The sequence below is a fragment of the Coloeus monedula genome (genome assembly GCF_965178545.1).
Source record: "Coloeus monedula genome assembly, chromosome: 3".
Taxonomy (NCBI): Eukaryota; Metazoa; Chordata; class Aves; order Passeriformes; family Corvidae; genus Coloeus; species Coloeus monedula.
The window spans coordinates 210,629-233,473 of NC_138783.1; the positions used below are offsets into that span (position 1 = coordinate 210,629).

The window sequence follows — 22,845 nt, forward strand, 5'->3', positions numbered from 1 at the left end:
ATGCCCAGAGATCTTGCTCTCCATCTGGTGCCCCAACGTATGAACCTGTGTACCTGTGTCTCCCTTCTGCTGAAAGGAGCTGGCTTTAGTCATCATCCTGCATAAAACAAGAGCAGTGGAATGTTCTTGGGCAGTGCCCTGCCCCTGTGCAGCTTCACTGCTGCTCCTCTCAGAGAGACGTTCATGGTCAGAAACTTGGGATGGGAATTGGCAGAGCCTGGATCTCAGCCAGAAGAGATAACACATGCTAGGATTGAGCATCTTTGAAACAGATGATCAGCCAAAGCAGAGCTCTGACATCCCTGGAGACAGTCCCATTTCAACCTCATGTGCAGCCTTCACTCTGCCCACTCTGTGACAGAAACTCACAGATCACAGCTCCTGGGCAGATCCCACACATGGGCACATGGTGAGAAAGCAGGAGGCTGTGTCATAGCTAAGGGATGCCTTCAGTATTGCTCTCATGTCTGTGTCCTGCCATGTTTTTGCCATATAGTTTTAGGAACCCAGTATATGCTTGATGATATTGCATAAATAAAATAATTCATCATGGTTATGCATATTTGAAAATCATCTTTCTCTCAATCTGAACTGTTAAACCAATTGATACAGCTGTCCCAGGTGCACAGTGCTGCGTGGAGGCAATTTAGTGATACAGTTCTGCAGGATACAATACATTCTACAAAGTGGGAATCATTGCTTCCATCAGATTGCTTATTCAGATGTACCGTGGCAGAAACAGACTACTCAGTGTTCTGAATGACAGGGATCAGGCTTAATGTTGCAGGGTGTAAGTGCCGTGCTCATTTATTCCCTCGTGTTTGAGTACAGATCTGTGCTCTGCTTTATGAGAGGTTCAAGACGGGCATGTCAGATCACACTGGATAGCTAAAGGTTTGTGGAGAGTGAACATTTTGAAGAAATTAAATTCTCTTTCGGCTGCAATGTAAAATTAAAATAATAGATGTTACTAAACCCGATTGTACTTGCTGATTTGTAATTCCCACCGGTCTGGTTCCCCATGCTGCTGCAGTTATTTCCTACAGGTGACTGTAATCTATCTAGACCAGAGTTAAAGTGTGTAAAGCTGTCTTGTGGCAGTGTTCTTTCTGGTTTTTCTTTCTCAATCTACTGCTTTTCTTATGCAATGTACAGCTTCTCTTCTTTCTCTGAAAAGGTCTTGGAGCTCCTCCCAGTCCTGGGGTAGCTAGGAGAGAAGTAGAAGGTAACATAACGATTTTTGTATTCTATAAATGGATTTCTAATTTAACACTTGAGCAATATTATTACCCTTTTGATACTAAAGGTGGTTCCATGAAGGTCTTTGTCATGTAGGCTCTTTCTTCTTTTATTTAGCGTAGCTTTCACACAGCCAAGTTGCTTCCTGGTTTTCAATGATGGTGGGAATTGTTACAGAAGGCATGTATGAAAAACTAAGTGAAAACTTAGAGTGCCCTAATCCAGAAGGCTTTTAAGGCTAACTCTCAGAGGAAGCTGTAGCTGACTGGTCATCAGAGTGACTCTTATACCTGTAACTAAATCAGGAATCTAGGGAGCCTGACTTTTCATAAAGAACTACATATTCTGGGGAGAGAAACTTCCATTTAAACCATTTGGTTTGTAATTTAATATGTTGCCTCTTTCTAAAGAGCACGATGTAGGTATTTTGATTCTGATAGCCAGCCGTGTGTAACACAGTTATGAGGAGCATTTCTCTTGCACCATTCTGGTTGGAGTACATGGGGCTGCTGCTGGATGGGTCGTGCTTTAGCCATGCCAGCAGAGTCACAGGCTTGGGTTTCTTCCTCATCCTTCAGGAATGCATCCTTCACAGCAAATAGCAATACAAGTCCTAGTAGAGTCACTGGCAGGGTTTCCTCCTCTATGCTGCAATTAATTTTGGCCGCATTGCTGGTTCATTTTTCTAAATTGGCAAAATCACTCTATGCATAGAATATTTGAGGTTGGAAGGCACCTTTGGTGGTTATCCACTCCAGCTTCCTGCTCCAAGGAGGGTAAACTGGCACCAGAGCTGCATCACTGAGAACAGTACCCAGAAGCCCATTCTGACTGATTCCAGGGCAGTCTAATAGTTGGGAGCCAATTTGATAAACGGTGTGATGCACCACAGAGTTCCTTCAACGTACTGTCACTGACATGGTGACTTTGCCTTCCTGGGAAATAAGCAGCAGAGGCACAAGCCAGAATCCCGAACCTCTCTGCCTGTTAGAAATTGTGCATTTGTCTGAGCTAAAGGTAATTTTTTCATCTCTTGCACTTCCCAATTTGAATATTGCATCTGAGGTTGTCATCAGCATGGCCATGGGTGAAGCTGGTGCTCTAACAGATTTATCCCATAAATGCAGAGAGTGGGGTCAGGAAGTGTTACATCAGTTCCCTTTGTTTTAACCACTGCTGGTAGAACATCTACAGAATACACCACAAAACAAAACAACTTTCAACATAACTGAGAGCACAGGGTACCTGTACCAAGTGGGTGTCTTTAGCTTGCAACAAATAGGATGTGATTTGAATAATTTGTAATAAAAAGGGTCAGATGACTTCATGTGTGCCATGGGATAAGAGTGTGTTAGTGACAGCTGGTGGGTATGTAATAACTTCTGAAAAAATGACTGGTATCTCCTTGCTTCCATTCTCAGTAGTAGTAATGTGACATCGCCATCTAATACCCATTTGTGGCTTATCTAACACAGATAATCTACTTTTTTTTCCATGCTTCAAAGCACAAAAAAGCCCTGGAACACAAAGAAAAGATAACTTAGGTAATAGATACATGCTTTGTACTAATTATGATACAGACAGAAGTTGATTTTGAAATAAGTGCTAAGCCAGTAATCTCTACTATCTGTTACAGCTCGTAATCAGCCTCCACATTCAGCGAGTACAACCAGACCGGTAAGTATTGCTTTCAAGTAATTTTCCTGCTAAGTGTCTGCTCTTTATTACATCAAGTTGTCTGTAAGTCATAACAGACATTAGAAATCTGCTAAATTGGCTGGTCAGTTTACAGCTTCTATGAGTTAATTGTCTCAGCTATTCCTGTCTACAGGGGTAAAAAAGCAGCGCATGTATATCCACATGCTGGATGTAACTTGATTGTTTTGCACTCTGCAATCACATAATAGGCTCCCAGATACACATTTGACATCTCCTTTCAAATAACTGCAAAGTTACTCTTTGTATTGTACATTCTTACTGATTGGTGTGATAAAATGCATTCTCTTCTGTGCTGGAACGTAATTTGTGATAGTAATTGCTTACAGGCCAGATGGATTACATAAGTGCTTGACATCTTATGATTACTTGGTGTGTTAGGGAATTTTGTACCGTGTGTTAAAGATTAATTCTCATAACGGTCTTCATGTAAAAATGAAACATTCAACTGTTTCAACATATATTAGTTCTGCATTTCATTCCTTTATTTGTGGAACTGAACTGAAGGAAGGGAATGAAGGAATTTATGGGCATTCAAATGCTTCACTCCATGCAGGGAATCAAGAGGTGGAAGGTATCTGCCTAATTTTTCTTAACAGTAGCAAGTAGGAGCCTTGTGAGAGGGAAGAGGAAAGTGTTTTAATAGGTACAGGTCTTCTTAAAGAATTACGGAGAAATGGGATTGTTTGGTGATAATTTTTTGACTTTGCAGCGTATTGCAGTATTGGAACTGCTGGAAACTACTGTTGAAAGTCTCCATTGAAATAAATTTTACTGATTGATTTGTCTTAAAGAGATTGATTCTCACAGTGAACAATTCGTGATCTTGGCTCTTTTTTTATTTTCCCAGAAGTGTAAAATGGCCACTTCTAAAATTTGGATGAATAAGAACTGGTGGATATATATAGGAAAGAATGTATTCATTTATCATGTGTGCTTCCCTTTTTTTCCATTTTTTTTCTCCTCATAATCTGGAGCTAGCACAGGATTTGCCATTTTTAAATCAGAAGAAAATCGGATGTACAGAAGAGTCTTCACCAGTGTCTTGGAACTGGCATAAGAGCAACATTTTTTTGTCCATATTATGAAAACAAAGTACGAAACAAACCAAAAAAGGCTCCAAAAACCCCAAACATAATAGAAGGCCTGAAAAAACGTCTAAGATGCCTTAGCTCAACCCTTGTTTGGATTTCCTATCTAACATTCCAGGACTTGAAGGGAGCTACAAGAGAGATGGAGAAAGAGGAACTGTTTCCAAGGATCTGGAGTGCCAGGACAAGGGGGAATGGTTTCAAACTGACAGAGGGCAGGGCTGGATGGGATACTGGGAAGGAATTGTTCCCTGGGAGGGTGGGCAGGCCCTGGCACAGGTTGCCCAGAGAAGCTGTGGCTGCCCCTGGATCCCTGGAACTGTCCAAGGCCAGGTCAGACGGGGCTTGGAGCAGCCTGGGCTAGTGGAAGGTGTCCCTGCCTGTGGCAGGAACTGGATGGGTTTTAAGGTCCCTCCCAACTCTAACCACTTGTGGATTCTAGGAATGTTTCTTTCCTTTGTCTCAGGTAATTTCTGGGTTTCATTTCAAGAATTTCAGGACCAGGGACAGTAGCTGCAGTGGGTGCTGCTTCCCACTGAGGGATCCTGAGGGCTGATTGACACTTCCTTTCTTTCCTGTTCCTGTTTGATTTTTTTAATACATTTTGGTGTATAATCCAATCATCTTCCTGCCTACCATCAGAGTACTCAAAGAAATAACAAAACACATCTTGGCAATCTCAGACCAGACAGGAATTTCTGAGATCAGGTGGCTGAAAGAGTTTGGAACGTTGGTGAATGGACTCAGCCAAGCACAAGGAATCGAACGATATACAAAGTCAGGGACACGTATCTAGTAAAACTAAGATCACAAATCACACCTTTTTTATAGTGGTAACGTTTCTTTGCTTGTTTCTAATTAATTTGCGCAATAGGATTTGCTCTGAAAACCATTCCTAGAATGTCTTCTGGTACACAGCATTTTACAGGGAACAAATCTTACAAACTATCTCATCTTACAGTCTTTTTGCCCTTGAACTCTGGCATTTTTATCCCAGGGCCTTTTATTCAGCTTTCAGTGTGGTGTGTGTAATTTACTCTTCTTCAGCTGTAATCTGGAATAGCTTCCTGTGTCTCTTTAAGTACTGATGTAGACTTTTAAATTTACGTTCTGAACATATTAACTTTTCTTCCATCAACTTCAGGGAGACTTCAGCCTTCAGATGAGGCAGAATGTGTGTTTCATTAATAGTGCTTGTTGAGAAACAGGAGACCTCCAAATAAAGTAGTTGTTCTTGTTGGTTTTGTTGCTTACAACAATTCACAGACTTAGGTAAATGATCTTATTAATACTAGCAAAATAGTAACTGTTTCTAACATCGTTGCACAGGTAAGTATTTCTATGAAGTTGAAAATGGTTGTAAAAATCCTTTGCTTTGAATTGAACCATCATCATGTTTTGAAAATACATTCTTTGTTTTTGCCTGTGCATAAAAAAATCGGTTCAGTAGCTGTTATCAAAGAATTTATTTTTCACAGAATCCTGTGAAAATTTAGCAGTATCATTTAGCAGTAGATGACTACAGATCCAAAGTAGAACTAAAATACTTTTTTTTTTTAACCAACTTTCCTGTCAGACTGTTCCTCCTCGAGCTGGAGTTATCAGCGCCCCACAAAGCCATGTCCGTCCCTCGGGGGCAAGGCCAGCACCTGAAACTCAGACCAAACCAGTCGAACCACCAAGGGGTAAGTTTCCTTTGGAAGTTAAATATAAATGTCACTATTCAGTCAAGAGCTACGGTCCGTGGTTTGAATGCTTTGTTTTCAACAGATGTCTCCACTTTTCACTAGAAATTGAGATTCTTGAGTGTAATAACATTTCACAGTTTGTGTTAAGCATCCAGAAGTATTGCAGACCCTTTCTAGATGCTGATCTCAAGATCACATGAGATCTTGACCCACAGATTTCATGGTGGCAGAGAAACTCTGCAAAGATGGTTTTGGTCTGAGCATGCCGGTGTGTGCCATTGTGGCTGTTGATGACCAGACTGTCTATGCACTGGTTGTTCTGTACTCGTAAGATTTGGAATAGCTTTTATGTCTGACTCTCAAAGCAGCTTCCTAAACTTACAGTTTAAAAAAACCCTTTATCTTTATAAATACATAAATATACATTTTATAAAAGTGACTTCCAAAATACTTTTCGATACAACTGAAGTACATTTAGGAGTGATGTGGCTTCTGGTTCTCTGTTTTGTGTAAAATCACAGCATGGTTTGTGTTGGAAGGGACCTTGAAGATAATTTAATTCCAAGCTCCTGCCTGTGGGCAGGGACACTTTCCACTATCCCAGCTTGCAGCAAGCCCCATCCATCCTGGCCTTTGACACTTCCAGGGTTCCAGGAGCAGCCACAGCTTCGCTGGGCAACCTGTGCCAGGGCCGCCCCACCCTCACAGGGAAGAATTTCTTCCTTATATCCCATCTAACTCTGCCCTCTGCCAGCTTAAGCTTTAGTAACAATTTTTAATGGAGATCTGCTGAGTTTTTGATGGCTTCTAGTCCCATTGCCATGAACACCTGCTGTTGTCACAGCCCCTTCCTCTGCACTTCGCTCTGGTGCTTCTCCACCCTGCCATAATTCAGATTTGTTACAATTAGTTACCCTGAAAATCACTGGAAATGTACTTCCAGGCTCACCATTGCTTCCTGAACCACTAAAGCCTCAGGCTGCTGGACCTGCTCAGCCCAGCGCTCCCGTGCTCAGGATGCAGGAGCCCCTGATCCCTGTGGCACCGCATCCGTCTCAGGCAAGTGCCCCACAAAGTCTGGAGCCCCCCCAGCCGCCGCCCCGTAGCCGCTCATCTCACAGTTTGCCTTCTGAACCTGCTCCTTCCCAGCAGCAAGTAAGTAAAAAAAAAAAAAAACCCTCATAGATACATTCTTTCACTATGTAAATTAACACAGCTTGTACTGGATGCTGCAGACTTGTGAGGAACCCCTAAAGCAAACACAGAAACAAAAATAAGGGTCCAAAGATGGGATTCAATGGTCGTGGGGCCCTAGGAGAGTACTAATTGCTTATGTATTGTCCATGAATAACATCTTAAATACTAAACATTGAATTAAGGATTTCTTATGATGGGCTTACAACTTATGGACAGCTCATTCGTAAAGTTACGTTGTCATTTGGCAACTTTGAATGGAAAAACACTCAATCTAAAAAATTAAATTTTATAATGATATGTGCATGACAAGCTGTATAGTAAGTAGCTAGCACAGGTTTTAAATAGTTACTGCATGATGTGGTGCTTTATGTTGGTGATCATTCATTATTTATCACTGTATGATAAATAAATGAATAAATTAAATCAATATATTAATAAATACTTAAGCGAAATAGAATTCTCCCCATTCCCCAGTGTCAGTTAAAATATAGAAACCTATCCAAATAATGTGAAAAATTCATACAACAACATTAACATTGTGTTCTCTGGGACCATTTAGACTGTTAAAATAAAAAACCACCAGTTTTTTTCTAGGAAAAGCCATTGTTTCTTACTACTGCTTAAAAATGCAGATGCAGGTTTTCAGTGCTGCTCGGGTTTTTCCTTATGCCCACGTCTGTAGCCATTTTTTGCTACAGCAGTTAATGCCTATTTTGTACCACAGGGAAGCAGCCAAATTCAGTCCTCAGTGAGCTGATTTTTGAATTCAAATTGAAAAAAATCTTTAAATGCTTTTCCTTTCTTTCTCCTGAACCTCTTTCTTTGCCTGTAAACTGCTTTTCATTTTGGCAACTTAGACAAAAAAATGCAGTTTTCTGAGGAAAGGTCTTTAAAGAAATACAAGGTCTTTTGAGAGGTAGTGTATTCCAAGCCCATCCTTCTGTGCAAATCTTGATTGTGATACTGAAGAACCTAAATCTCTCCTTATAAAAATAATTGCTTGTACAGTGTGAATATTGAAGACTCTGTTTGCATCCATACATTGAAAAAGAGAATTAGTTACTGTAAATAGATTGTCTTTATTGTAAAGAAAGCAGATTCTAGTTTTTCATAGAATGAGAAGCATTATGGCTTTTTCGGCTTGCAAAACTGTTACTATAGATGAGGGATTATACCAACACAGTTCCCAGAATGAGAGCTATGGGCCTTTTCATGTTAATAGATTACTAGAATGAGACCATGCCTGCTCAGATCCTTTTAATTCATCTCCAAAAAGTAGCACAATCAGCTGCACAATGAATGTCTGTATGGAAATATCATTAGAATGGACTTGAGTTGGTTTTCTTTATGACCCTTAATGGCCAAGCTTACGGTAGAATGCAACAGAAATTGAAAATTTAGTGTAGTGTGTGTAGTAAATACTTGTGGTTTGTATTCATAGCTCAAAACATGGCTTTGTGAAAACTTCTGAAAGCATTTTTAACATGAGGTTGCTTTGTTTCTTGGATTTTCTTCCTAACTTTCTTTCCTTTGATGTCTGTTTCTCTTTCACAAGCAGGAGCAACCGTCAGGGTAACAGGTATCTGACTATTTACCAATCTTGTATGTGGTCTCCATCTATTCAAGCAGAAAAGATGTATGAATGATGTTTTCATACATCTGCAGTCCCATCCCTGTTAAAAACCACCTGTCTGCATTCATGGATTGACTGTCATACCATAGTTTGCTTTTTCCTTTCATAATGGGTTTAAAAATGAGACTGCATTTATTAGTGCCAGAGAAGCTATTTTGCATCATCATCTTTCGTGAAACAATTGGACCCTCACCTATGTTGCTTACTCAGTGCTGAACCTCCTGGTCTCGGTCTGTTTGGGGAAAAAAAGATCAGCGTTGGCAATAAATGTCCTCTCTAAAGCAAATAAATCCTGATGCTATTGCACTGTCAAAATATTTTTCAAACTAAACCCCATATTTCACATTTCTCAGGGAGCAGAGAACTTACTATGACCCAAAGTAAAATAAACTGTTACAATTTTAAAAGCATTTGGTTCCAGAATTACTCAGAACAAATTTTTACTTAGAATAAGGAGCAATTTGGATTCATAGTTTCTTTGGGATCTTGTGCTTTTAAATGGCCACAGAGTTTAACCAGCTGGTGCCAGGCTGCATTTGATTTCTATTCCTTCTACAGTTCAATTTTTCACATTTTCCCTTAAAGTTACTCAATGCCTTTGTTTTAATATTATTTTGCAAAAGGCCTCAACTATAGACGGCTAGTTCAACTGTTTGGGTATATTAAGTTTATCTGTTGAAATCATAAAATCTTCTTGTAACATTTGAATTCTTAGAAGCTGTTTTAACTTCAGCTTAATTCATTTGATAAGGGGAAGTTCCAAACTCTGTTCTGTCGGTGTGCATACTGAACAAAGTAGGTACTCCACCTTTTTGGACAGTTCATACGAGGTAAAAAAGTTGCATTGTTGTTTGAAGCAATGTATAAAAACAGGAATATTTTGGTTTTAAAAGCTGAGAAATTCTGTGGAGAAAATTATCTTCTCCAAGGGTAACTTGTTATTTTAAATGTGAAACCAGTGATTGTCCCTTTCCATGCCAAGAAGTACTGGAGATGCCTACGGATGCCTGTCTACATAGAAATGTCTGACTGCATATTCTAATAACACTAATGTTTCCTTTCATTGTGGTGCTTTAATGCTGCTTGTAACATCAGTATGATAAATTCCCAAACAATGTAACCTGGAGCTTTTCATTTCATGGTTGTGCTGGGCTATCCCTTGTTTACTGTACAGTAGCATTTCCTGAACATTTTCTTACCCAACTTTGACTTAGTGTTTTTTGCTAGGATTGTGACCTGCAGGAAGCAGGTTCCAGCTGCATCAGCTGCTGAGGGGAGGAAGTGGTGTTTAACAACTTAGAGGCTTTTTGTTAGGCAGGGGGGTCAGGCTGTTGTTTCTGTTCTAGTTAAAGCAAAATTGGGTTTAAGTTTCAGCTGACGAGTGAGAATGGGGGAGATAGGAATAACCCAGAACCAGCTGTGATTCCTGAGCACGTTGTTTCCTTTGCAGCTGAATCCCAACGGGACATGCATCACTAACCCTGAACCCCAGCTCAACAGTGACCCTTTTGAAGACCTGTCATTACAGCTGCTCGTGTCCAAGATGCAGACGTCTGTCCGAACATCACCTGCTCCAACCTTAAACCAGAAGGAGTTGATACAGTTGCCTTCAGCAACACAAAGAAGTGCTGATAATTCGAAAACTGTAAATTGCATGCCAGCAATGCCTCCTATTCCAACCTTTCACTCATCCCAGGAGCATCAGCACAGCTCTCCAAATCCCTTTATTACTGGGCTGAACTGCTCAAATCCATTCACTGAAAGAACTCCTAACGCTGGGAACCCCTTTAGGACAGAAACGCGGGAGTCTGGGATAACCTCACAGGTACTGGTAGGACCTGCTGCTTCCCACCCATTCCCTTCTCTGCCCCCCCCCAGCTGTAACACAAGCAAGCCTGTATTTCCTGTAGATGCAACTGAAAACACAATTTGCTTGCGAAGTAAATCTCTCAAGGTAGAAAACATACAGCCCAAAGGGTGGGTGACATTTGACGAGGATGAGAACTTCAACGTGAAGCTAAAGCCATCTGCGAGTGTTCCGGATTTTAAGCGACTCGGCTCCGGGAAATCAGCTGGATGCCCAAGTTTGCTGGGAACTGAACAGAAGACTTTCCTTGGTTCGGACTTTAACTTTGATGGTGACTGGAATAAAAGTTCTACTGATTGCTTCTGTACAATGCCAGCAAGAAAACCACCTGCACCCCCTGTACCATCCAGAGCAACCAGCAACAGGTCCCCCGCAGATCCCTTCCCCTCCCTGGCACCCAAGGTGTCACCAACTCATGATTTTACAGAAAGATAGATGGTCAGAGATACATGAGGTAATATTTGTTGCTACATTTATCCAGTAGAATAATTGGGCATTTGAGATTATTCTGTGTGCAATAATTAATTGTTAAATGCACTGAAACTTAACTCTGCTCATAAACAGCCACTTCTGCTTGTGTATAAATTTTGAATGTGTATATATGGTGGAGCACAAAAAATTGTCTGAAGTTTATTAAAATCCCGATGTAATAGTATTTGAATAGACAAAAAGAGATGGGTGAGCTACTGTCTCACTAAAATCTATCAATCCTGGACATAGATTTTGCTTAGGGAGCTCTTTCATTTCTGTTCCCCTTTGTGGAATTTCGCAAGAAGAGGCTCCCTACTGGTAGCCTCCCGCCTCCCTTTTGACTGTTTTGTTAGTTGATATTTATAAGTATTTACCAAAGAGCTGCCAAAGTTTATTGAGATTTGAATGTTGACAAGTATTGTTTAGAAGCTGTTTAATTTATAACAGAGGCTATGGATATTTGTGAAGCTTATATTTGAATTTGAGGCACAACAAAAATAGTTTACTTTCAGAATAGAAACAAAACTTGGCATATTAATATATTAAATTACTCTCCTGCGTCAGTACATTTCAGTTATTAAATCCTATTGTGACATACACTCACTAGCACTAATTCAGAATAATTGTTCCATATCATCCATTTATTCATTACTATTTTAACTATACTTCTTTTTTTTTTTTCCACAAATTGGAAACAGCTGATACAGCAAGCTTTTCCTCAACCTCTGGAAAAAAAATCCCCTTGGCTTCTGAGATACAAAGCAGTATTTACCAGTTGCAGCCTATGTAGCGTGCCAGCCAGGGGGTGAAACAACACGCTTGGATTGTATTTAGAGTAGTGAAACACCCCAGGGCAGCACGCTTTTTACATCCTCAAATGCTCTCACAGTATGATCCATGAAATAATCCACTATTCCTTCGGACAGCCCCCGGTCAGCCATGAGCTGCAGCCGCCTAGAGGAGTGACAGTGAGTTTTCTATTGCGCTTTTTTCCGTTCAGGTCATTCAAGTTGTACATTTGGAACAGCAGTGGTACTACTTGTGCTTCAGTGTGTGAGTTACCTTGTTTTATGCTGTTGCTGCAAACATCTGTGTGGTTGATGTTTTGGTATATTCTTACATTAGCAAACCAAATTTGGGGGGGAACTTTTGCTAGTGGGAGTCACGTGATCAATATGTTGTCAAATATTTAATTGCAGTGATTAAAAACTATCTGTCTGAACTGTACCTGGTGTGCGGCACCTCTGCACTTCACAGGACTGTGGGGACCACGGGGAATGCTCCAGAATTCCAGCACCTGTATAAATATACATATATATATATATATATGAGCTGTAGTAAGGCGCTGCTGTGTGTTGACGGGGGCAATGAGCAACAGTAAACGCTGTGAAAACACAGAGGATGGAGGTGGGACCCACTCCCCACATGTCCCTGGACTCTGTTCCCGGTGTTCCCTGTCCCGGTCCCACTCACCTGTCCATGGCTGTTTCCCCTGGGACACCCAGGTATGCGTGAAATATTCCTGCCCTTATGATCCCAGTGGTTCCTCTCTCTCTGTGCCCCTGTGTTACCAAATCCTCTAAAATGTTCAGGATAAATAAAGCCCTCTAAGACCGTCTTTTTAGTGTCAGCGAGTCAGGCATTACTTTACTCTTGGCCAGGGGATGGTGGCTGCCAAAATTCCAGCCTCCACACAGACCCTGATACAGAACTTTTGCACTTACTGATAGGTTTTAGTAAACAAAGACGTTAATGTTTATTGGCTCTAAATTACATAATTATCTTTCATTCATTAGTAATCTGTCCTTTAATGGTTATTGATTTCTCACTTCTTATGCTAATTAGTCCATATTTTTAGTCTTTTTCTGTATTTCCCTTTAGTAGGGAATTTCTAATGCTGAGTCTTTATCTGGTAGTTTCTGCAGTGTCCTTGTGATCCATAAATTCTGCTTTCTAGATGTCCAACCTCACCACTCCCTCTTTCTCTCCCGGGCTTTGTTCATGGGAGCATATCAGTTAGTTTCTCGAAACTGAATGTTTCAGTACTTTTCCCAAGCTGTTCCCACAAAAATAGCTTACGACAATTTTTCTAAATGCTGGCTGAGAGCAATTTAAGAATAGTCCACTATTTATAATTTATATACGTATAGGTGACGATTAATTAAAATAATTAATTTAAGAGGCAATTAAACTCCTTAACTGCAATTATTGAGACGTTCTAGTGTTTCCAACACCGGGCGGGGCGCGCGAGCCCTTCAAGCGGCTCCCGTGCCCTCACGGGGTGGCCGGAAGCGGAAGCGGCCGCGGGACCGGCGGAGGCGCCGTTGCGGTGGCGGCGTCTCCGGAGTGTCCCGGCGGATCCCGAAGGATCCTGGTGCTGCCGGCGGGGGCGGCAGCGGCCCCACCGCGCTCTCAGGGCGTCCCGAAGCGCCGGGCGCGGCCGGTCCCCGCGCTCCCTCCCTGCCTCCGGTATCCAGGGACTCGGCTCCGTTGCTGAGGGGCCGCCCCGCCCCGGCCATGGTGCGGCTGCATGTGAAGCGCGGCGGCGAGAGCCAGTTTCTTCTGGAGACGCCGGGCAGCGCCCGCCTGGCCGAGCTGGCGCCGCTCGCCGCCCGCATCCACAACGGGCGGCTGAAGGTGCAGCGCCTGTGCTCAGGTACCGCTGGGGGCCCGCGCGGGGCGGGAACGGCCCTCAGGCGCCGCCCGGGCAGCGGGAACGCGCCGCCTCCGCACTTAATGGGGCCGTGATCGCACAGTGCCACCGCGTGTGAATTCCCTCCTTTGGTATTTTAGTGAGGGCACTGCACAGCGCTGAAAAGTCTCGCTGTGTGTGCCGGCAGCGGCTGCTTAAGTCAAGGAATCGCGGAATGGTTTGGACTGGGAGGGACCTGAAAGCTCATGCAGTCCCACCCCCTGCCGTGGGCAGGGACGTCTTCCACTATCCTAGGTTGCTCCAGGCCCCATCCAACTTGAACTTGGACGCTTCCAGGGTTCCAGGGGCAGCCACAGCTTTTCTGGGCAACCTGTGCCAGGGCCTCCCCACCCTCACAGGGAAGAATTTCTTCCTGATATCCGATCTAACCCTGCCCTCTGTCAGTTTGAAGCCGTTCCCCCTTGTCCTGTCACTCCAGACGCCTGTCCAAAGTCCTCCTTCAGGGCACTGTGAAGTGCTCCCTTATGACCAGCAGTCCCCCAACAGGTGTGTGAGGTTATATTGGCCACCACATGCATCCCCTGACATGCAATGGAGTCTGTGATGTGTCTGAATTAGCGCTGAGTTCACTTCTGAGGCAGCTTTGAAAAACCTTTCCTGCCCCACCGTAGGGCTGTCAGAGCAGAGATTCCTGTCAGGTGAGCCTGACCTGGGGCTGCAGTTGACCCACACCTGCTGTGCACCAGCCACAGTGTTTGTGGGGTCTCTGAGGCCATACTGAGGCTGCTCTGAAATTTAAAAAATCTGACTAGGGAAATACCAAAAAGAAAAGGTTTATGGCCAGAAAGTACCATGCAGGTTTGCGTCCCTGCAAGTGTCATTTGTTACGTTGTTTTACGGGTATGTGAAATGTATAAATTTCAACATGATTACAGCATCCGTATCTATATATGTGTTTATAGCCCTCATTATTTATTCCCTGTACTTTACTTGTTGAAAAACTGAAAGCTAGGGGCACAGTTTACCTGCATGTACATCATGTGAAAGCCTTTTGGAAATGGACTATAGTAACAGAGACTTTTAATCTTGTTCTCTAAACACTCTAAAGAGATGGAGGAGCTAGCAGAGCATGGAATTTCCTTGCCATACAATATGCAAGGACTGGCAGAGGAGCAGATCGAAGAGCTGAAGTTAAAGGATGAGTGGGCAGAGAAGTGTGTCCCAAGCGGTGGAAGCGTCTTCAGGAAGGATGAAATGGGGCGAAGAAATGGATTTGGTAAGTCAAATGTAAATGCTTGCTTCTCTCCCTTCAGACACAGCTAATCCGTAATATAACAGGGAGCAACAAATCCCTAATTCTGGAATGGGATAGCCAAACTAATGGTTAAACACACAGGAATTCTGTCTTGGGTTACAACCTGGGGTAATGCTGATTTACAAGCCTAAAGAGCAGTATCTCTCTTCAGCACATAAACAATCACCAGGAGCAAGTTTGACTGTTCCAGTTTAGTTTACTCTCCCGATTTGTAAATGTACACTTCAGAACTGGTTTTCTCCGGGGACTCCAAGATACATTAACAAGTTGTTTTTCTAATATTTCTTTCTTCTCGTTGCCTGGGACTCAGATTCACTGAACATGTGTTTGTAAGTGGGAGGACAGCCTTATGATATTGACAAAGTTGGAGTATTGAACAGTGTGTATATGTAAGCCAAACCAAGTACTGTCAAATGATGCACTTAAGTGGGACATAAGCTGGGAATGAGTATGCTTTAGCAGTATTTTTGTTTTTGAGGACAGGCTTGTTATATCAACTAAAACAGGTAACTGTGATATGAAATGTACAGTGAATTTGCAAAACTGTCTGTGCTATTAGATTGAGATTTTAATTAGAACAAAACACAACTGCAAGCTGTTATGCCCACTTAAAGCACGTCCGCTAGTACAGCCCACAACAGGCCAGCAAGGAAGGAGCCTTGGTTTATGTTTTGGAGGGTATGGGATTATGTTTGTTGCTTTCTACTTAGTACCTTTGTCCCAAATGAAGTTCCAGGTCATAGAACCATGGAATCACAGGATGGTTTGGGTTGGAAAGGACCGTAAAGCTCATCCTGTTCCAGTCCGCTGCCATGGGCAAGGACACTTCCCACTAGACCACACTGCTCCAAGGCCTGTCTAACCTGGCCTTGGACACTTCCAGGGGTCCAGGGGCAAATACCAGTCACATGTCTTTGGGGAAAAGTGAGTTTGTTTGTCCTGTGAAAAATACTGCTTGTTTCTTAAGTTAGTAAGAAGTACAGGAATGAACTATCCAACTGGCAAATAGGCTGTAGCTTAGTGGTGTTTCTCCTGCTTTACGATTTCGTACTGTTTCATTTGCTCACACTGGGGTCTGGACAGGTTGTGTGCTTGGTTTCTTGGCAGTAAGTGTAGACTATGAAATATGTATCTTACTTTTAGCTCCAAATGAAAAAATGCAGCAAGTTATAAAGAAGACAGTAGAGGAAGCCAAGGCATTAATCTCTAAGGTAAGTTTCCTCAAGTGGTGTGTGGGGCTTTCCTAAAAAGTGCTGTGGAGCTGGGCATCTTAAATGAAACCAGACTTTCCAGTGCAAGGACTGACAGTTGTTGTGAAATGCCATGAAGTGAATAGCATAATAAAATCTGACATTTTGGTTAATGATTTTCTTCGAGGCTTTTGGTGAGTGGTTCAACAGGTTAAGGAATCAGATATTCAACTCCAAGGGAATGCTGGCAGCCGAGCCCGTGTGGAATGATTAAAGCACATTCACCCAAAGAACGCATCCACGCAATTTGCTATCGATGTGTTCTTTGGGTGAATGCTTGTCATGCTTTCTGGTGAAAAATTAACTACATTCTGTGCTGTTCTTGGAGTTCATGAAGTCTTTTGACTTTTATGTGCAATTAATTGAAAAATGTGTTCTAATCTCTTAGATTATCACAGAATCACAGATGACTTGGTTTGGAAGGGGCTTGAAAGGTCATTCAGTCCCACCCCATTGCCATGGTTAGGGATGCCTTCCACTAGACCAGGTTGCTCAGAGCTCAATCCAGCCTGGCCTTGAACACTTCCAGGGACGGGGCAGGGATTAGGCCTTGGTTTGACAAGCACTTGGACTCATGCTCAGTCCTGCTGAGTGTGTACGTTCAAAGACAAGCACAAGGTTTGCCCTGACGGCATGGTGCTCTCAGGTATTCAAATTCACATTACCAGATCTGTAGGTGCTCTGTGTTGTGTATCAGCTTTTGTAGGACTTTGCAACACAAATTTAGTAATTTGTGAATGGAGTTAAGGATAGTTTGGGAAGTGGTTTATTTGGTTCACCACTTGATAAAGACAAAAGAGAAGAAATGTGCCTGTGTATTTGAGGTTGCACTGGCCAGTTAGCCAGATCAAGAATGTCCACAAGGAGGCAACATTCCCTTACCCTAGTACTTAAGAAACTCTTAAATCTGTTGGGAAGAACTTAATTTCTTCTCTTCCAGATGTGTCATGTTTCTTCTTTATCTCTGCAGTAGGATTTACAATGATCTCAAGTACTTGGTCTTACACGTCTCTGCATGAGCTGTGCAATTTGCCAAGCTTTACACTTCTGCTCATGTGTGCTTTACTTTTTTCTCAAGTTTTAAGCCCCTTCTCTATCCCTCACTTTAATTCTGCTAGCTTGAATCATGTTCATGAGTCACAAGTGCTTGGAGCCAAAGCATTCCTGTCTGGTATCTGTGGTCATATGTGTTCTGGTTTGAGTCCTGTGTCCCACAGGCCGTTGTCTCCTGCACAATTTAATGAAGATCTCCTTTTTTTGTTTCCTCCCCCATCCCATGTAAGCAGGCTAAACAGAGGCGCCAAAGGTGAGAGATGTACTCCCGAGTCAGTATTCCAATGAGGAAATTTGCACTCCTAATATCTTTGTGCAGCCTGTTAGCTCTGCTCAGATAGCCCATCACTGAACCTTTGAACTAGGCACAAAGCAAAGTCTTTCTGCAGGTTTGTTTGTATTGCCAATGATCCTTGTCTGTATTTCAGAAACAAGTTCAGGCCAATGTGTGTGTTAATATGGAGACGGTGAAAGATGCGTTGGAGCAGCTCCGAGGGGCTGTGATGATTGTATATCCAATGGGATTGCCTCCACATGATCCAATTAGGATGGAGTTTGAAGATAAAGAAGACTTGTCAGGAACTCATGTATGCAGTGATGTATTCCCTTTATATGTAGTCCCTGGGTTAAACATGGGCTATGCTGTTCTTCTTCTTATCAGTGAAGGTTGTTTTCACCTCCAATATGGAGAATTTGTTGCCCAAGGTGTTTCTATTAGATCAAGATTGAATGGAATATAAATAAAAATGCCATAGATGAGTATGAGGAGAAAGACATAGAAGTAGAGTGTAAAATTACACTTCATGTAAGGAATTCCAGAAAGATTTTTTTTTTTTCCCCAGAAAAAAAAAAAATCCGGTTTTGGAAAAAAAAAAAAAACAAGAAACAACACTCCCCAACTCTTCACCTTATTTATTTTGTCACAGGCTGGAACCGAAGTTATAAAAGAATCGGAAGCACAGCTGTGGTGGGCAGGAAAGCAGTTGGAAGAAACAAAGTTGCTCTCTGACTATGTAGGCAAAAATGAGAAAACAACCATCATTGTCAAGATCCAGAAAGTGAGTATTGCTCGGAGATTTCTCTACAAGTTCCTCACCCTTGGTTATCTGTTCTCTGTGGGAGAGAACTATCCCTAGGAGTGTAAAATGGATTAGATTAGTTCCAGCTTGAACATCTTAAAACTGTATATCTATTTTATGGTTTGAATGGATTATACTCTTGAGTTTTTCTTCAGTAATTCTTCAGCCTGTCAGTTATGTACTATAGTTGGTTGCTACTTCTTGCTTCATAGTGTTTTTGTCAAGTACAAAGAGGTATTTAAAGAATAGATGAAATACAAACTGAAAAGTTTTATGGCCAGTCTTGCCACCTGCAGGTTCTGCAGTGCATCCCTGAGAAGGGGGTAAGTCAGGTGATTTATGTGTTTGTCACTTAGAAGATCAGAATTGCTTTCTCTTTCCTCTCAGGGTCACTGGAAAATGGTGTGGCATCTCAGTAGCCACTGAAGTCTAGGGTCCCAGGAATGTTGTCTGTTTAATTAGCTGAAGGACCTGCTCAAAGAATGTGGTGCAGTATAGGAGTTTGTCTCTGCCTAACCTGCCTCAGACCCTGTTCGTTCTTGAGAGCATTCACTATGTCCGTGCAAGATGCTGTGTTTGCAGTTGCTGACAGCAGGTGTTTTCTGCTTGGTCCATCATTTCTTCCAGGAGTACAGTAGCCTGGATAAGCAATTTCCTTTTATATGTAGTGGTTTGTAACTCCCTTACTTCCCTGCCTTACTGAGTGCTAAGCCATCCTGTGTCTGTATTAGCAGGGGTGCTAAAGATATGGGCATATCCTGACATGTCTAGAGTGACATTAAAACAGATGTATTATGTCTTTTAGAGTGGAAACTTAAGTAAAATAGACTCAATCCTGTTGGCATCTTCCACTGATGTCCACAAAATGATTCAGATTTCACAGCGTGCTTCAGATACAGAGATGAAAAAATAAACCTCACTTGAAAAAATAACCCTTACTTCCCTGTAAGGATAGTGAGGCCCTGGCACAGGTTGCCCAGAGCAGCTGTGGCTGCCCCTGGATCCCTGGAAGTGTCCAAGGCCAGGTTGGACAGGGCTTGGAGCAACCGGGGCTAGTGGAAAGCGTCCCTCTCCATGGCAGGGGCTTGGAATTAAAAGATCTTCAAGGTCCCTTCCAACCCAAACTATTCTGGGATTCTATGAATGCAGAAGGAGTTTCTCAGCATTTATTTTCCTGTCCTGAGGGACCTTATTAAATTTGACAATCCAGTTGTCTGAAGAAAGGTTTTTGATGTCTCTGTGTAGCAGCTTCTCCTTTGTATCACAAATGCCATCGGCAACATTTACAATTTCCCTTCCAGAAAGGACAAGGAGCTCCAGGGCGGGAGCCTGTGATCAGTCATGAGGAGCAAAAAGAGATGATGCTCTACTACTACAGGAAGCAGGAGGAGCTCAAGGTAAGTGTTCTTTTGGAGCCTGAGAGCTGAGCTGCTCCGATAGAGCTCAGGCTGTGTCCCTCACCGCCTCCCTCCCCTCTCTGCCACAGAAACTGGAGGAGGACGACGACGACTCGTTTCTAAATGCTGAGTGGGCAGACAACCATGCTCTGAAAAGGCAATTTCACGGTGTGAAAGACATCAAATGGGGTCCAAGATGAAGCTCTGCAAACCCCTTCTTAAGCTGCTCAGTTGATGCTCTTGTTTGCAGCAAGGACCTGTTTTGTGTGTGGTAGACTCTTCTGACAGCAGCTGAAATTTTCACTTCTGTGGCCTTAGGTGTTCAATAAATGTTCATATTTCTCTGTGACTGCAGCAGCACTTCTCTCTGCAAAGAATTGAACCAATTCTCTTGAAGTTTGGTATTTTATTAGAATCTTGTAATTTGGATATGGAAGTGTCAATCTATTTCATAGATAATAGGTCTAGTAAATATGCACTGGAATGTTTGGTGTTGTTCAGTGGTCTTTATACTCTCTTCTCATTCTTACTGTTAGATGGTGTTCTCTGGAGAAGGTAATTTATTTTATAGGAGATGAGCTTCCCCCAACTAATACAGGGAGAATGAAGGGTTTTTTATGTGCTTGTTCACATTTCGACATAGCTGTTTCCAAACCATCGTTTTGAAATGAGGTAGCCTCTTAATAATTGTTTAAAGGAAGTGTTTTTGTATAAACACGAGTAACATCCTTGTGGACTACTTCATTTTCATTATTTGCGTTTAGTTTTTATTGCTGGTATATAGAGGTTGACAGAAATTTGTATACAAAAGTAAGCATCATTTGCAGGTAGATTGAATAAATAAACCCAAGTTTAATAGGACCAGATCTCTAAGATGGAAGTAAAAAAATCATCACTTTCCGTATTGGTAGGGTTGAAGAGACACAGATCAAGTTAAAAGTTGAGTGTTTGCTGAACTCGCAGCTTGAAGATTGGATGCAGAAAAGATAAGTAATGCCATTCAGTAAACTGTTAATGGTGGTTTTACTTCAATCACTGATTTTTTTATTTTTAGGGAAGTTTTGTGTCTGGTAGTTTTTCTTGAATCTCAACTTTACAGTAATATGGCTTTTTACAAGAAAAATCAGCTTTTCTGAGTTGCAAAACTTCAAATATTTCTTATTTTAAATTTATTTGGAATTATTTCACATGGCAAAAAAGTTTTCTAACAAAACACTTGTTCTACCACTTCCTAAGAGGAAAATCAGTGTCCTGGAGCTTATAATATTCTTATTTCCCCTCTGAAAGCAAGGGAAAAGAAGGCATAGGAAATATTTAACAGAGATTCTGCACTCCTTTGACTGCTGTTCTCTGCTCTAATTGGTGCTGGATTTTTATTTGGCTGAGCAAACTTTCCAAAGCATTGATGCTTTTTGGAGTTCCCACAACAGTGTTTGTTGATCTGCTGGATTCATTTATTGTGACTGAAATTGAATGAACTCACTGGACAAAGATTCAAGAGTACAGGAGCCCAGGAAAGCCTATAGTTATTTAACTACGCAAGGAGATAATGAGATAGAAACACTACACATAGGTTTGCAAATTTGCAAGTGTTTTGTCTTTCTTTTAAACCACTTATTTCTAGAAGTTTAATAGTAGCCATGCCCTTCCAGAGGGAAAATCCATTCTCTCCCAAAGGAGACACACAGGAGAATATTGCTAAACCTTTTGTTTTGTGGCCTTATCACCATCCTGATGAGTGGAAATGGTTTCCACATGTGGTTTCATTCCTTTTCTCCTTTTCACGGTTTTGCTTTCCTGCATTGCTCTGTTCTCTGCCTTGCCCAGGATTCTGGATAAATAAAAAGGACTTATTTGTTGCTTCCTGCAACCTCACCCAGCATTCCTGGTGACAAACTCGAGACTATTTTCAAGGCAGGAGTGGGGAGTTCAAACAGCTACACTAGCATTGCATGTTTCCTTCCAGCAAGTTCAGCTATTGATGCTGGGTCATAAGCATTTCCAGATGTGTGTCATGCCCACAGCCTTGTGTGGGGCACAAACCAAATAGTCCAAACAACTTGCAAGCTCTCCTTTGCAGTGTTTTCTCCTTAGGTTGCTCTCCTGGGAAATTGCAGGGATTTTACTGCTGAAACTCCATCCCACTGCCAGCCTTGAGTGTCCTTCCCATAGCATCACTGCTGCTGCCCCATGGCACCCTCCCCGTGGATACATCAGCCCTCAGCCTGGAGGGGGAGTAGATTCCAGCTATGGCACTTCACCTGCTGGCTTTTTCAGGGCTTGGGACAGGTAAGTGCATACCTCATTAATTTTCTGTTTTCTCTACTGGATACTTTTTCTGCAGAGGGTGTTGTTTCAGAAACATCCAAATAATTCAATGTCTGTTTATCAGGTTTTCTCATGTTTTTTTTCATTCTGACTTTCAGACTGCTGTGAACAGTGAATATTTTGGAATGAGGTGAACCACTAATTGACAGCTTTCCCCAATTAGACTTGGAAAGTGTATGCAAAAAGAATAAAATAGCAACCCAAATTCAGACTATAAATAGTTCAGTCAGAGGAACAGATCCTGAGTGAAGCTTGACCTCCCAGTCTGGAGCAAAAGCTGTTTCCCCTGCCCTGATGACTTGCTTGTGGAGCTGGGGTTTGGACATGGTTTTTCCAACATTGGAGGATCCATTTAAACGAGTATGCATTATTAAGCACTGCACTTCTTTTTCCTCAAAACACATTCCCAGTGGCTGGGAAATGGGAAGCAGCTGGGAAATCTTGGGAAGCAGCTGCTTCTCTGGCACCTGCAGGAATTTTTTACTGTCCACCCACAGCATGTGGTGGCAGGCGGGGAGGAAAATCAGGAGGGGATCAGGTCTGTTAAATCACTATTTCAATATGAAAGGTCTTTTTCCTCCGAGGCTGTAAAAACAAGGAGAGGAATGGGAGTTGGGAAAAGTGAAACGTTTTGCCCCAAGGAAGGCACTAACTTCTGAGTTTGCAAACTGGTTTCTGCTGATCTGCTGTACTGCAATTGTTTTGTCACCAGGAATGTAGACCCTGGTTTCATCTGGGAATCCCAAGGAGGGCTGTCAGATGGGTGGGTGTGTGGGTGAAGTGAACAAAACAGGGAAAGGACCTGTGTGCCCAGTGGCAGGAGCAAAGGCATTGGGCACAAAATGAAACACAGGAGGGTCCCTCTGAA

At 42.3% G+C, this 22,845-nt stretch overlaps 2 protein-coding genes across 11 annotated transcripts in view; both read left to right on the plus strand.

Moving 5' to 3' along the window:
• SYNJ1 (synaptojanin 1) overlaps positions 1-12,129 on the plus strand; it is a 49,582-nt gene extending 37,453 nt beyond the window's left edge. For 4 of the 9 annotated variants that reach the window (XM_082278826.1, XM_082278831.1, XM_082278828.1 and 1 more), the window contains 5 exons: positions 1,178-1,225; positions 2,876-2,916; positions 5,623-5,731; positions 6,678-6,889; positions 10,015-12,129. In XM_082278826.1, coding sequence (XP_082134952.1) covers positions 1,178-1,225; positions 2,876-2,916; positions 5,623-5,731; positions 6,678-6,889; positions 10,015-10,866 — 1,262 coding nt within the window. In that variant the 3' untranslated portion in view covers positions 10,867-12,129. Of the gene's footprint in view, positions 1-1,177; positions 1,226-2,744; positions 2,784-2,875; positions 2,917-5,622; positions 5,732-6,677; positions 6,890-10,014 lie in introns of all 9 variants that reach the window. The other 5 variants (XM_082278830.1, XM_082278832.1, XM_082278833.1 and 2 more) reach the window with 3 other exon arrangements.
• Positions 12,130-12,240: 111 nt separating this feature from the next.
• On the plus strand, positions 12,241-19,998 carry LOC309571396 (cilia- and flagella-associated protein 298-like). Of its 2 annotated transcripts, XM_082278835.1 has the most exons (7): positions 12,241-13,558; positions 14,664-14,831; positions 16,014-16,081; positions 17,602-17,760; positions 18,100-18,231; positions 19,554-19,649; positions 19,739-19,998. In XM_082278835.1, the coding sequence occupies exons 1-7, from the start codon at positions 13,420-13,422 to the stop codon at positions 19,847-19,849; spliced, it is 873 nt and encodes a 290-aa protein (XP_082134961.1). In that variant the 5' UTR covers positions 12,241-13,419; the 3' UTR covers positions 19,850-19,998. The 2 variants fall into 2 exon arrangements, with proteins under 2 accessions (XP_082134961.1, XP_082134962.1); XM_082278836.1 differs by lacking the exon at positions 17,602-17,760.
• Positions 19,999-22,845: the final 2,847 nt, after the last annotated feature.

What these genes read in the sequence shown, in the direction of transcription:
- LOC309571396 (XM_082278835.1), top strand. Translation starts at nt 13,420, where the DNA reads ATGGTGCGGCTGCATGTGAAGCGCGGCGGCGAGAGCCAGTTTCTTCTG. An exon ending in GGGGCGAAGAAATGGATTTG is followed by an intron (nt 14,832 to 16,013) that starts GTAAGTCAAATG and finishes TCTTACTTTTAG; the next exon opens with CTCCAAATGAAAAAATGCAG. An exon ending in TCATTGTCAAGATCCAGAAA is followed by an intron (nt 18,232 to 19,553) that starts GTGAGTATTGCT and finishes TTTCCCTTCCAG; the next exon opens with AAAGGACAAGGAGCTCCAGG.